Source organism: Lottia gigantea (genome assembly GCF_000327385.1).
Source record: "Lottia gigantea unplaced genomic scaffold LOTGIsca_5, whole genome shotgun sequence".
NCBI classification, from domain to species: Eukaryota; Metazoa; Mollusca; class Gastropoda; family Lottiidae; genus Lottia; species Lottia gigantea.
In genome coordinates, this window is record NW_008709715.1 from 64,346 (window position 1) to 80,027 (window position 15,682).

Here is a 15,682-nt window from a genome sequence, read left to right on the forward strand (position 1 = left end):
CGATAGACTGTGCGCTGTTTGACAGTTAAAGTAGCATTTCAGTAATTATAACCTGTGTGGCGTAACCCGTCGTTATTAGCCTTACCATGAGTAGCATCAAAAAGTGCATTCAGCACCATGAAATTGATTTCATTCAATAAGATTGGTACTTAAGGAAGTGTAAAATGTTCACTCGAGCCTCGCGAAAGTCGAAGAACTAACAGGCTGCGAATTGAAATCTATGAATTAAGAAACCGGATTGGAACAATGTTGATGAACAATGCATGAACTCTATATCAATCTATCATCAACTTGTCTAGCCATCATCATCATTAGCAATAATTTAATTTATAAAATAAAACTTTGCAATAGAAATATTAGTCTAACCATAGAACACTTGTAATAGTTACTAGTTCTATGACTTAAGCCACCACGCAGATAAAACAACTCACCTATCTTACATTGTATAGTAAATTTCATTCTGAATTGAAAACAAACTATTAATTCCCAGTAACAACCTGGTAGGTTAGAAAAATAATCTCGCAGTGTGTTTTTGATCCAAGCTAAATAACAGATGGGCTATTTAAAATAGATTCATAAACGTCAAAGATTATCAGATCTTTCACTAGCCTTTTATAAATCGCTCTTTGATTAAAGAAAATTAAAAAAAAATATAGTTCAATGTTTGCATTTAGAAATATATGACAGAGAGTTAAACTGGAAATTGCATGAGTTAAATTAGTTTCGATTTCCAAGACTGATCTGAATGCAAATGCTTAATTGCATTGCGAAATCGCGGCTGTCATTTAGTATCGAAGTTTTATTGAATTGTTTTTTTTACTAGTTACACCTTAATTACATTTCTCTCATTAAGGTACATACACAGAAAATAAATTGAAGTTTAGATTTAATAAAAGTATTGAATGGAAACTGTACAAAGTCGTTATTGTTCATTACCTTAATGTGTCTATAGGAATAAAGAATATACAAAGCACCATTGGGACTTGTATTATAGATCTTCAATTTAACAACAAAATAGATCTGTGTACAATTATATCTCATTTCCAATTTGCACAGCTGGTATACAAGTAAATTTATAGACTATAATAAATTTATTACTCTCATAGGCATTATCACGAGGACATTTTCTTGATTTACAGGGTTGATTTTCAGACGATATCAACAACAATATATTCTGGAATAATGCTAGTTTTGACAAGGAAGCTAATTTCTTTATTTTATGTTTCATATACATATCTGTCCTGAATCTTTGAGCAATTTGCTTGGAAGATAAGGAGGGTACAAAGTCAACGGTAATAAACATAACTGAAATCTTAACCGAAACCATTAACTTTTAAATGGGGAGTAACCTAAAACAACTTCGACCCAATGTCAGAATTTAGTTGATTTTAGAAGCGGGCGCCAATATAATCATGACTGCTCTGAAATTTTATCCACTCTCGGCCTCAGGAAGTAGGCGATTTGCGACACTAACATTATCTAAGGGTAATGTTTGTTGTGCGCAGTCCCGATTGACGAAAACCCCAAAAGCAACTTAATCAAGATCGTAGGCCAAGAAATAATGATCGTAACTGATTCTAAATTGTGATAGTTTACTATGTCATGGGATCTTTTACTTACATTTTCTTTTTAACAGAGAGCCGCGAGTACGCAGTGAGTTCGATGCTTCCTCGCTCGCTAGCCTTATATACAGCAAAGTAGTACACAGAAATCCATCTAATTTCATTTAGATCTTATCACAGAGAACATCTGAAATATTTGATCTTAATCTCCTAAGTGTCCAGTTCTAGGTTATCTCTTGTACTTCAATGACCAACAGCCTTACGGATTCGATTAATCTTTAAAATTTATGTAGAGTAATATACAAGCCTTCTTAGAGGATTGGCTTCAAATAGCAGAAACTAATTGATAGTGAGCTTAATAAGAAGCAAACTGTTTCGTATGTCTCTGAATAATTCACGACGACTCTCTTGACTCTCTTTTAGCAATTGAATTACTGTCTTTCATTGACTGATGAAACTGCTATATCAAAACAGGATTGGTGTAATACCAGTCTCTACGATGAATTGATGTTACCAATATTTCAAATAACGTCAAATAAAGAAATGTAATGTGTTTCCAATTTGATGTAACATGTTTTACTGGATTAATGATTTTCCCATTGGTGTCCAGAATATTTATTATATGCTATAAGAAAACGTGTTAGATTTTCTCAGAGTCATGAAATAGAGCTAGAACCTAAAATCTGTCTTATCACCCGTATCTAAGAAGTTAAAAAATCGGCGAAATCAATCTGCGTTATTTGAACAGTATTTTATAAAGGTTTTGTCTTGCCTTAGCGTCATTTCGATATGACACGAATCGTTCAGTTGAAAAATGCAATATGCTACAAACTATTTTGTTAACTGAAGTATGGCTGGACGATTAGTTTATAATTGACTTATAACAGAGCAGAATCACAGAATAACCCAATAAGTTGAAGGGATTGCAGGAACCACACACGTTTGATTTAAAATTGGAATGGTGCAAATTAATACTATCAGTGTTCCCGATACAGTTTAGAAAACCTCTTTACAATCCCATTAAGAATTAACACTAACATCTGAATCTGAATCTAATCATTTGCATTCTGTTTTGGCACTCCACTTATTTATTGGTTTTACAATACAAGATCCAATATAGATAATGATAAGTATAATTTAAGTTTAGTATTCACGAAGTTGTAAAACAGAATTGAATGATTATATCTCAAAAGTAAACACTATCAATATCACATCAAATCTTTTATTTCTCTGATGGTGGATTTTGATATTTTACCCATTTTACTATCAAGTTCTAGAAAAATCGTAACTTCAAACACAGATAAGACATAAGTTTGTGTAGGAATTATTTTTGTCTTAAAACAAAGATTTAGGATAGGCGTTATCTATAGAAACAGTTGGGATAAAACATAACATAACCATATGCTAAATCATTAGAATAATTTCCACCTTGAACAAAAACTTGTGTAAAGAAAATTTAGGTGTCTGGATATTATACAATGAATAAATTTTGTATTATTATTTGTTTAAGCGTAAGTTATGCTCTATTTTATTATGTCTGTGCTATTAGTTTGTACTGTTGGAATATGGAAATAAAACTAAATGGCCACAATCTGCCTATTTTAAGGCAGGCTATAAAAGAATTGTTCTGGGTATTACCTTAATTAACCATTTTTCTACTTAATGGTAGGTAGACAAAATGCAATGCTAATTTCGGAGTCTAAAGATGGGAATAGACGATGTACGGTGTCCGGTGCATGGACGGTAGGGAATGATCGATCTTACAGTAGAAAATGGAACAAGGGAACACTAGGTACGGGTCCGGACACGATTCGCTTCTACTATTTTCTACTGTATCGATAACCCAGCACCGTACACCGCACCGGAAACAGTACATCATCTATTCCCACCTTAATTCTTCAGATTAACGTTAATACACGCCTGACGTTGATAACTTGTAAAAGCATAAATCGATTTAAAAATGACTATTTAGAAGTTAGTGATGTCATTTTCTAGAATTTCGTCTACTTTTACGCATGAAAAGTAACTAAAAATCCAAGAATTAACATGGTATGAGCCTTAAACATATTTGAACATGCGTTAAACATCATAAATCTCCACGCCTGTTCCTGTTGTATGGGGAATTGGCGACATTGTCATGTCAACTATCCACTTAAAGCTTCGTACTCTCATTAATTGGAGTCTTCAAAAACGTTTGTATTACGTATGAGAATTTGTGTAATGTTAATATATTGTCAATATTTATTGTAAAAGTTAGGTAGAAAACGGTTTTATGGAAACTGATCTCACCGACCTCTATAAAATAGCCATCAAGAATCAGATACGAATCAACAAGTTTCAAATTAGCAATTCCATTATCATTATAACCGATCTATGTATTACAGGTGTTTGTATTTGTAAATGGAGAATCTACAGATCCGTGTATTACACGAGTGAGTTATTTAGTGTACCACATCTGCCTGGTTGCATCACCATTCACCCAATAGGGTTGTGTATTATCATTAAACCAAAACGAATAATTGTTAGATTTACACCTTCTTGACGTATATCAGAAGACATGTCTCTGATGGAAAGCATCTGTTTAATCAAAGATGTTTCAGTCTAATCGAAATCGGACCAAACTTTCGTTCCGTTTTTTTACACTTTATTTTTAATCTAACCAATGAACCTTTGACCTAACTCGATGACGTCTGCTTTAACCAATCAAATTTCTACCCTCTCCAGCACTGGCATTTTGTGGCGCTATGTTTATCAGGTTAGACTGAAGATATTTTAAATTAATGATATCAAAACAAGAGGCATTTTACATGTTTTGTCCGGATTTGCACTACGTTTTTCTGCCATTTCGAAGGGTGTTCATAGTTAAGTATACTTGGAGCATGGAAAAGGCGTGTCATCTTTTGTACGAGCTTCCCTTTTAGCTTGTACAGTTGGAAATAGAAAAAAGAGTACGCCATTGTCCTGACAAAATTTCTCTCATTGCGCACTGCATGGCGTTGTCTTGTCTTCATTTGCCCAATAGGGTACTTCGTGCATTTTATTTACACTTCTTTAATGATCAATGTTAGTAGATAACGTTTATTGCCCATGCTTTAATTGCAGTTTGTTGTATTTGAATGTGTGATGTGAACTGTTCTGCGAAAAATTGGCAGAATAAACCTACACTTTTACTGTTAGATTCTGAAATCATAGCATCGACAGATCTGTAATTACAATGACCTATTTTTAAATTCGTAATCCCTTGAGGCTAGCAATTTGATCAGGAAATATGCTTTACTTCACTTTTCTTTTGCTGCAACTTAATGATCTGTTCATCTCCTGGTTTGCCAGATCACTGTTATAATTTGAGTAAAAGCTATATGCACCATTGACATATTATAAACTATAATGTATATATCTTGTTTGCTGTTACAGAACATCCAATGTAAGCAAGGTCAAGTATGTCGACTGATGAAAGTGGACTGTTTTACTAGTCCTTGCAGCCCTCAACCAATTTGTGTGGGTAAGATCTTTAAATATATTTTATAACTCGATAGTAATAGTGCTTCAAAATATTTGAATACTGCGATTTGGTGGTATTATTATTTACCTTTTTAAAAAAAAGCAAGATTTCCGTCCGCATAATTATCTACCATAAATATATTTCCTTATCCCAGTGTGCTAATTAATAAAACCCATTTCATTTCAATTTAAATTCACAGACGGAATTTTAAAAAAAGTTTCGAAATGTAATTATTTAGTGTATGCGGAGGCTGACTATTTAAGCGTCTTCAACTCCCACAAGACCATGCCCCCACTTATAATCGGCAGTCGGTTTTAATGTAGGTCAAGATTTCCGCTTTTGATCTATAATTTTGATAATTTGAATGCAAGGTGGTAAGAATTCTGACCTGAAGATTCTTGCTCACCGCTTTGATTGAGACATTGGTGGATTGATATTCTTGAGCTCTCGTATAGTCAAATTGAGCTGTATCAGCTGCAAATTGGCCTATTTAGACGTCAATTTTCCATTATATATTCACCTTGTCGCTTTGGCTGTACTTATCTGTTGATAAGAGCACTACTCCGGATTCTTATTCTGAAGCGTTAAACATAGCTGAGCTTGAACCCGATATGATTTTCAATATTTTAACGATTTCGATCTGTTCTTTTTAATTGAATTCAATATGGTCAATTGGGGACGTATAATGACGCCGCATCTGTCCATCCGTCCACATTTGACATGTAAACGATACTTCAGTTAGGTGCGAATATCATGTTTGACAACCGCTTGTATCATATCACGTCTTTTTCATTCGCATTTCAGATGGTAAAATACCTACATTAGCTGGTGTATGTAAAATCAATCAACCTATTATAGATGGTAATCATAAAGCACTGTTTTGTGGTCGAGGTTTCCACCGTGTATCTTGTCCAGATGATACAAGATGTGCAGTTGATCCAGTAGACAGATTTGCTGTTTGTTGTTACACAGGTCCCACTGGTATTTTGGGATAACATTCCGTTTTATAATAACTAATAAATAAATTTATTTGAAAGCTTGCATAACCATACACTTGTCCACATAAAGTGTATTCTTGGGTTATACTTGTACCACCGTCCCTTCACTAGCATTAGGTTGTATTCTGTGCAATAAATACGGAATCTCCTTGAATTTCTTACACAACAGAACTTTTGCAGTAACGTTCTTGCTTGTTATTGATGCTACGAATATTATACAATATAATATGTTAGAACTATACTCAAAGATTTGTTTCACAGTTTACTGTAAAATAGAAAATTTTGCATTTATAACCTTGGGTCCTTCAACACAACAGTCTTTACTTCGAGGGTTGGTTAAAACGTTCAACGGCTAAGGTAGTTAAATCGGAATGAAACTAACTTTTGCCGCCTACATGTACAACTATTTAATGACTTATTGTATTTGTACCAGAACATCTTTAGAACTTACCACAAATGGATGGAACATCAATCCATCATCAAGTACCTGCATCTGAAAGTGCTAACTCCAACACTGGTATTTTGCACCTTAAGGCATGATGATTCTTCTTTTTGCAGTGTACGAATGGGCTGTGAAATTCAATCGTAGTGGATAGAGCCTTGACGATGACTGATCGACGATTGGCCACTCGACATATTGCTAGTAGGTATCTCTCTTGAGAGGGATGAGCACATTGTCAATAACAAGATTAAAATGTCAAAGGTTCTGTTATACGGGAACAAAGGTCTTGACTGCGTATGAAAAGCGCCTTTTTGAAACATATCCTGATGATATTATGGCCCTATTTGGCCTCATCAGACTTTCTTTCATTCCTGGAATGAAATTAGAGCTTATCTGTCGCCATTTTAATTCTTGTTACCAGGTTCTCAGGTCTTGCAGCATCGCTTGAAAAGGTTTGTAAACTTGGAAGAGGACTATAATGAAGAGAACTAAATGAAACATTTTGACTTGTAACAGGTCTTGTTAGCTTTTTAGCCAACCCTCGTTGTTCAGCACTTTCGCAAATAATATATTTAATTGGCTTGATGTGATTAACCTTAAAGCCGTTAAGATCTATCGACATCGTGGCAATAACCCTTGAGTGATAGTCGATGACAGTAATTAAAAAATCTAACGGATACCGCAAAATTCATAGTTAAGAATTAACTTCATTAGGTTATCATACAATATCCGAAATACTAGCAATGATGTACTACAATTTTCTAAGAATAGACACCTTTTGCCTTACAAGTCAATAAATCGATTTGATCGGTGCGGTATTTATGTTCCCTCCGGATTAAGATTTATTGGATATCGAACTGTAACTTATTATTAGGCCTATAGCATGTCAAATAAAAACAACAACCTTGATTAAAAAGAGCATTACAAAATTGCACCCAAATCGATATTTTCCACGAAATAATACACTTACAGATTATCGATTGAACTTTATTTTAATGTTCTTGAACATTTTATTTGTCAGTCGGTTTATCAAAAAAAAGAATTGATTTTAAAAGCCATGAAACGACCTCACTTACAAATACATGTACTGTGAATAAAAGCTTTTATGTAGTTTACTCGGAAGTCAGATAGACGAGATTGTACAAAATCAAATAAGAATATACCAGCGTCTATTATTTGTTTTGTGGGTAAGTGAATATAAATTTAAGATAAGTCAACAAATACAGATAATCTTTTTGGGTGGAAGAGTTAAAGCCCTTGTCTAATAATTTTGAAACATAACCTTCAACACTCATGTTTTCCAGCTTTATTAAGGGTTGTGTAAACTAAGGATATTAACAACTTGATCTGGAAGCCAATTTTCTTGTAAATTCATGCTTGCATTGCTACCCCATTATCAAACTTGAAAGATTGAAATGGACTCCTATGATCATTATTTTTAGTTGTAAATCAACTATAGCCAAATTCTAGTACCAAAAAAAATACTTCGACTCACACTATCAATTTTTTGTTGTTGTTATCTTGAAACTTGATTGGTGTATGATGAAACGTCAAGGTATAATAGCACTTTAAGACAACTATAGAGACAAATACGGGTACTGCTGAAACAGAATTATTCTTGAAGATAAGAGGATATCAAAGATATTCTAAGTTTGTGTGACAATATATATTATTCTTGTAACTTGTTTGCCATTTCTGAACCTTTTTACGACTTAGTGATAAAATATCTACTTTTGAAATAGTTATCAAATTTCAGCCAGGTTGCAGATTATTCTTTTATCATTGGTAATTCTTTTCTAAATCAAGAAAAATCTTTTTTCATTACAAATTGTAATGCAATCATGCTTTAAATTTCAAAACATCTTCTGCTTCTTTTTCATTAACTTTTATGTTTTTAACCGAATATATATTTACTAACGTTTCAGTGTTAGTTGTTAGTACTTTGATTTGAATACTGCCAGCATCGATGTTTTCCATGATAAAAAATCCTGCAATCCTGCACATCAAATTATGCATTATGGTGGAAGTTGTAAATCTTGACACATTTTCTTTAACTTACATGTAACTACAACTCTTCAACAATTCTTCAACTTGCATGTCAGTACTTAAATACTTGGAAAAGCTACTTAATCTTCTTCTGTCTTGTGAATGAAACTTGACCACATTGCCGTAATCGATTAAAATTCCAAACACACCAGAAAACATAATATAAAATATGTAATAATAGTGTTATCTTTTTTATTCATACTTTAAGATCAATTTTGACCTTTGGCGTGCTACATTAAATGATTAATTTTAAATGAAACTGATACGTTTTAATCAGTCGTGTACCTAAAATTAGAATAGATAAAAGTACATGGCGTTAAATGACAAACTTAATGAATTTATTTTTACATACTAGTATCAATTTTAATTCCCAATTTAACTACAGTCCTTCTCATAGGGACTAATTTATTTTCCATTTAAGCTTCTATCTGAGAACAATAAAACATCGTTTATTGATAAATTGTATTTCTCGAAGCTCAGATGTAGTCTATTTGTATAAGTATCCTGGTAGTCCTAACGGGAAAAAGTAGCTCAAATTGGAATTAGCTCTAATGGGAATTAGCCCGAACAAACCGAACTCGGTAGTTCTGAACAATTTGTAGGTTATTTTCCCTTCCATTGGTGCATCTGCCAAACAATTCATTGAATTGATGAGAAATAAAAAGGGTTACTAGTTATCATGTGTAAAGGGGCAAAATATGGGTTGCATTCGCCATCTTTACACTAAAATGTTGTTGAATATTTGCTTACTAACTACCATAATAATAGTAATATCATGACCTGTATTGTTTGAACATAATTGTCACTATGCGCAAAGCTTTAGAATTTAAAATCTCGACCGTTGTACGAAATACATATTATGACTATAATGTTAATCTTTCTTGAAGATTTGAAGGTTTCTTCAAGCGCTTAACGCGCAATAAGTCTCGTGTATGCTTTAGCCACAAAAAAATTTGATTAGATTGTACGCCAGCGAATACAGCCAATCAGAGACCTCGATAAAAAGGTTGTATACATAATGAATTTGTGTTCACATACTTTCTGTCGAGGCTGTATTCGCTAAGGTACAATCCAATCAACTCGCTTCATTTCGGACTTGCATGATACAAGAAATGTGACAGTCAAGGTATTTGTACGAAGTTGGTAATAGCTTGACATTGTGGAGATGGAGATATGCTCACGCTATAATCCTTTTATACTTATCTTTTAACACGAGTTGAACAATCAACACTGAGTAAATAATAGAAATTAGAATACCTGAATTGCGACATAATGACCTAAACAATAAGGTGGGGTATGTCATTTGTAAGAAAGTCAATGATGCTACATTGTATTTAATTTTGTTGTACATTAAAATGCCGTAATTTGCAAATGTAAACTATTTGTACTCTTACAAATGCGAAAAACCATCTTTAATTTACATTTTCCGCATTTTGAAAAGTAGAATCAAGCAAAGTATTTGATTATGGTGTTAATAATGAATTCTTAATCTAGAGAAATGTGTGTGAACGTAGAAAGGCCCTTAAAAGACATAAACTTCAATCTGGTGGCCGAGGCTAAATTTAGACCCATGTTTGACTGGTCACATTTTCAAATTTTAATTACATGAGCTAAATCTATTTGGAATAAGATATGTAAAATTTAAAACTGATTCAAACTGATTCATTATATTTTTTATAAAAAATCCCTTTGTAGGCTTACACACTTTTGCCAGGTATACTGCGAGGCTTACAAATTGTCTGCAGCGACCCTAAAAATTCGTCCTTAGTTGAAATGAGAGATACCCACAACACTTGTAATAAGACGCCCAATCGTCTTTCATCCAGTCTATGTTTTCCCGATTGGTTGCTGTTGAAGGCCTCCCTGGACGCGGGTCATAGTCGAGGATTTCACTGCCATGCTTGTATTCCGCCTTCTGCATGCAGTGTATGTTGGTATTAGCCCTTTCAGTTCCAGTTACTTAATGACTGTCCATGTTTACGGCAAAAGTTTGTTTCAATGCTATTGATATATAATTCCATTTAGGCCGAGAACATTACTTTCAATCAACCGTTTTATTTGTGCATACATGTCTATGTTAATTTGTATAAACATGGGATCGTAAATACCCCTCCGTACTCAGTGGTAGAAATATGTGAAGATATGTAAAAGATCAAAGTCAACACAATTGAAGAAGGGTGGATAACTGTTTAATGTTACTTTCCATATTGTAAGAGATGTGAACGGTCTCGTCACGTATAGGAGGGGTTCAAACACTATCGAGTCCAGGTTGTTGTTAACCTATTTAATCAAACAATTATCTTAGACTATTTTTTAATATCAGGATGTTGATGATGGTATATATTGCTGCATCTTCTACCTCATTTCACTGGGAAGCTGCAACACTACAAGATGTTTCGATTCGCTGCACTCATAGCTGTAAGTATAGGCATTCATACTTTTTGATTTTGAAAATAACAAGGGTGACAATGAGGAGTAAATTTATCTGGTTTGCTTGTGGATTGTTTCGTATGGCAGAGTTATTGAGGTTAGGAATTAATCTATCTATCGTGTTTTCCATATGGCACAGCTATCAAGGCAGTTGCCCGAAAACCTGAATTGAGGAACAAGATTGTGATTTTAAATTAAGTTAAGTTAAATAACTCATCTGGAGTTACCAGCACTTATCATCCATTCCCTTTACCTTATGGGAACTGCACATGTTGTGACCTTTAGAATGACAGATCAGGCAGTTGATTTTTTTTTTACTTTGTATTTCTCACGTAGTTTTATATATTAAAATAGAATGAAATAATGTAGCTGTTTTTAAATGTCTGTAAGTGATAGAGTCTGTTTTTCTTTCAGATATTCCTAACGTTTAGTGACGTTCTGGCAACACATGAATACTACCCATGTTCTGTAAGTAATTATTTTTTCTTTATAGTAGTGATTGTAATGACATAGATCAGAGTAACAGGCAATTTGAATCATACTTATATTGGGGTCTACAGTATAGGAGGCCATTTGTTATAAAGAAATTTAGAAAAATACATTTTAATTCAGTTAATGATTTTTATTATTATCTTTAAATTTTTAGTTTGTCTGTAAATTCTAAGTTCATTCCGTGATTTGATAGTTCGGTCTGTAAATTGATAGTTCATTCTATGCATTGATAGTTCAGTTTGTAATTTGATAGTTCAGTTTGTAAATTGATAGTTCACTCTGTAATTTATAGTTCCACTGTAAATTATCAGTTCACCTGATCTTGGTTATAGCGATTTTTAAACGCAGGGTGAATATACCAACTAAAAGTTACCAAATTCGCCAGTCTTTCGGCTCTTCCACCATCAATTTCGTGACCTCACTACTGCTGACAATACTTATTATATTAAAGTACGATTTTATAACTTCGAACATCATTTCCTAGAGCAAAATAACAGACTTAAAATTATATGATAGTATGTTAGGAAGTAGTATAGTCAATGTTTAAGTATCATTCTAGACATACATCATAAAAGATAGATCGCATTAAAAGGATTTATGTAACGTGATTTCTCGGTCTTTAAACATGGTTTAACTCTAAATTTAAATCTGTCTGCAAATCATTTACAAATTTACAAATCACGATAAAATGTTTTAAGGTTGTTTTGAAGCTATTTAGATCTGAATTTGCTTTAGGGTACTCTTTTATAATGCGTCTCGAATTGGTTGATAATGACTCTTATTAGCATTCTATCGGAAGCTATAAGTATTATACAACTCAAGGGTTTGAACTTGATACAGGAAGTTCAAACGTGGATCTATAAATGTTAAGGAAATTATCATTAATTTTAGGCTACTTCAAGTCTGTATAACGAATAAAATCATTTAATTTCATGCTTAGGGATGAACAACATTGTTCATTGATCATTCATTACCACATGTATTGGAGAATGTTTGATGCTGTAATCTTGAAAATTATGTTGAAATGAGAAACAGAATACACAAAAAGATGATTAAGAATTAAGAAAGACATAAAAGATAATTTTATATGTAAAAACGAAAAGAATCGTTGAATGTTCATTTCTTTTTAATAAAACCACTCAGATATTTGGCTTTGAAAACAAATGTGAAACTTGAAATATTTATTTTACCTCAGAGAATGCCTACATAATTCTGATCTTGCATTCAAATGTTGCTGCAATCAAAGAAAAGAAGACCGCCGATCTTTCGATACATTTAAGGCAATTTAATTAAAATTATACAAATCTATCGTTCCGTTCTTTTTATTAGCTTTTCTTTCTAATATATATTACGTTTAAAAGCTAATAAAGAAACGAAACGAAAGTTTGTCCCAATTGTAAATAGACTACATAAAAGATATAAGCACTATTCTAAACAAGGTAACTTAGATAAAATTTGATTCCAACGTTACAGTTGCCCCGTGGCTTGCTTATAAATTAAGTTTGTACATTTTTTCAGTCAAATTCATGTAGACAGAATACAAATTGCCGAGTGTCAAAGAGGGTTGATTGTGTAACAAGAGCGTGTAAACCTCAGGTAGCCTGTGTAGGTCTGTATATATTATTTTATTATCATTTGTTATGAAACAGTGTACATATGATATATTCAAATATCAAACACGTAATAAGAAGTATCACAGAATGAAGATACTGGAAAAGAAAGAAAATTTCTAACCATTTCTGCAGCACATAATGTGACAGGCCATCAGAAGCTGCTGAAGGCCCAATAACTAAATACATGTGACTATCATTGATTAGATGCTGAAGTAACGCTTGTAAATGTTTTGTATGCTTCAGCATAGGGTCAAAAGCTGTCTCCAATAAAATCGATTTATACTACCAAAAATTCTACATAAACTATTATTAACATGAAAAACTACCAAATTAGCTATAATTCCCACAAATTACATTCGAAATTTGATCGTAAGTGTAAACAGTCAAATTTGTTTTTACTTATGATAGATTTTGTTTGTAAAAACAACGTTTGCCCAAGTGGAGAGCCCGTGTTAGATAGAGATTGTAAAACCGAATTAAGATGTTCACCGGGAGCATACAACCAGTGTCCTGATTATACTGAATGCATCAATGGTTTCTGTTGCTGGACGGGGAAGTTAACTAGTAAGTATTAATGATACAGATGAATTTGATATCTTCAATTAATAGATAGTTTATATTTCAAATTAGAAAGGAATTAGATTTAAGCCATGTAAATTGAGCGCCATGCTTATTTCCATATCCATTACTTTATCCAGATTACAAGATTAATGGTACAAAATCATTATGTTTCTGTGAACATTCTACATGGAAACACCCCGTGCTCTGTCTAACTAGTTCAGTCTATCGAGCCGAGAGGGTAATCTAATAAGATAACTACGATGAGTCCTAGTCAGATTGTCAATAAAGCAAAGGATGTATTACGCACCCATTTCTGCATAATCCATGCTTGTAGGCAATCGCTCTCTGGCGTCGAAATATTGTGGCCTTTAATGAAATATTATTTGTGCACATAAATTTCAGTAATACATGTACCTGTAATCAAAGCTCAGAAGTGCTGCAGTAGTGGATGTGGTCCTGTTTGCAACAATCCCGTTGTACACAAACCTGGAACCTGTCCAGCATCAATTAACACAAGATCGTGTATTTCAACTTCAACGTGTACTACGGACAGCCAGTGTTCCGGTTCTCAGAAATGCTGTTATAATGGCTGTGGAAGCTCCTGCTCTATTACAGTTGAAGATAGCATTAAAGCCGGAACGTGTCCAGTACCATTCGCCACAGGACCCTGTGTATCAACATGCTCATCAGATAGCCAATGCACTGGTTCTCAAAAATGCTGTTCAAACGGATGTGGAAGGTCATGTGTTTCCACAGTTGAAGATTGCTTGAAGCCTGGATCTTGTCCAGCTAGACCTACAAGTAGCTCTTGTGGCAAACGCTGTTCAACAGATCAAGATTGTCGTGGTCAACAAAAATGTTGCAGAAGTGGATGTGGCCAAGTCTGTCAAGGTGCCGTATTTCCTAAAGCAGGAACCTGTCCTGCTAATAAAAATATTGGCCATGTTGGATCATGTAGACACGATTGCTTTCAAGATGCTGATTGTGCTGGTAATAAGAAATGCTGTTCACGAGGATGCAGTCGCCAATGTTTGAATACCATTGAAACACCACGTCCTGGTACATGTCCTCATACATCTCAAAAGACTCAATTTTCCATTTGCTCACAACCATGTAGGTATGATGGGGAGTGTCCTGCTAATAAGAAATGCTGTTCAAGTGGTTGTGGTAAATCATGTGTCAGTATTTACACCGAAAAACCTGGTCAATGTCCTGCCAATAAAGGTCCATTCGATGCAGTTTGTGTCAACAGATGTACTGATGATGCTTCATGTCCTGGTTCCCAAAAATGTTGTGCTTGTGGTTGCGGTCGGGAATGTCGACCCATTGCACGCAGACTGTCAGCCTGTTCTACCAGCTTCTATTCGTATTTCTGCTTCTTCCAAGGACATTGTGAAGACGACTCTGATTGTGGACACGGAAAAACCTGTTGCGAATCAAACGGATGTGGTAAAATATGCGGAGGTAGATTTCAAGGTGGTAGCTCCTATAATCAAGGTGGTAGCCCCTATAATGGTAGCCCCTATAATCAAGGCTATAAGTATAATCAAGGTGGTAGCCGCTATAATCAAGGTGGTAGCCCCTTTAATCTATTTGGATCATACTCTGGCGGCAATAATCACTATAAACCTTCCCGATGTTCTTGGTGGAAATTTATTTATGGCCAATGCAATCACTAAAGCCTTAATATTTTACAAATAAAAGTCTAATCAAATCAGTTTAGTTCAGTTATATTAACCCAGTTAATTCATTTTTTAAAGATTTCATATACTCAAGCGTATAATGTTTATTATATGTATATCGAAATTATATCATTCAGTAGTGGAGCGAGGTTTATGACCGAGGGGGACGAAATACCTGAGGTTGCCCGAATTTCTATCCAAGCTATGATATTTTTGCCCGAAGAACATGCTTTGGGGGCTCCGAGGGGAGGGGGTGACCCCTCTGCCCCGCCCCCTTTGGCTCTGCCACTGATAACATTGCCCAAATCAAGACAGAACAAAAACAATTCACTTTTGCAACATTTTGCCATTACA

The 15,682-nt window shown here is 34.1% G+C and overlaps 2 protein-coding genes across 2 annotated transcripts; both read left to right on the forward strand.

Moving 5' to 3' along the window:
• Positions 1-1,412: 1,412 nt before the first annotated feature.
• Positions 1,413-6,097, forward strand: LOTGIDRAFT_228879 (hypothetical protein; the record flags this gene model as incomplete). Its single annotated transcript, XM_009061712.1, has 5 exons — positions 1,413-1,485; positions 3,232-3,305; positions 3,947-3,994; positions 4,977-5,064; positions 5,869-6,097. 5 exons carry the CDS (start codon positions 1,413-1,415, stop codon positions 6,057-6,059), a joined length of 474 nt encoding a protein of 157 aa, XP_009059960.1. The 3' UTR covers positions 6,060-6,097.
• An 8,331-nt stretch (positions 6,098-14,428) lies between these two features.
• On the forward strand, positions 14,429-14,965 carry LOTGIDRAFT_78054 (hypothetical protein; the record flags this gene model as incomplete). Its single annotated transcript, XM_009061699.1, has 2 exons — positions 14,429-14,590; positions 14,732-14,965. Coding segments are annotated over 2 exons (396 nt in total), but the record flags the coding sequence as incomplete, so codon positions are not given.
• Positions 14,966-15,682: the final 717 nt, after the last annotated feature.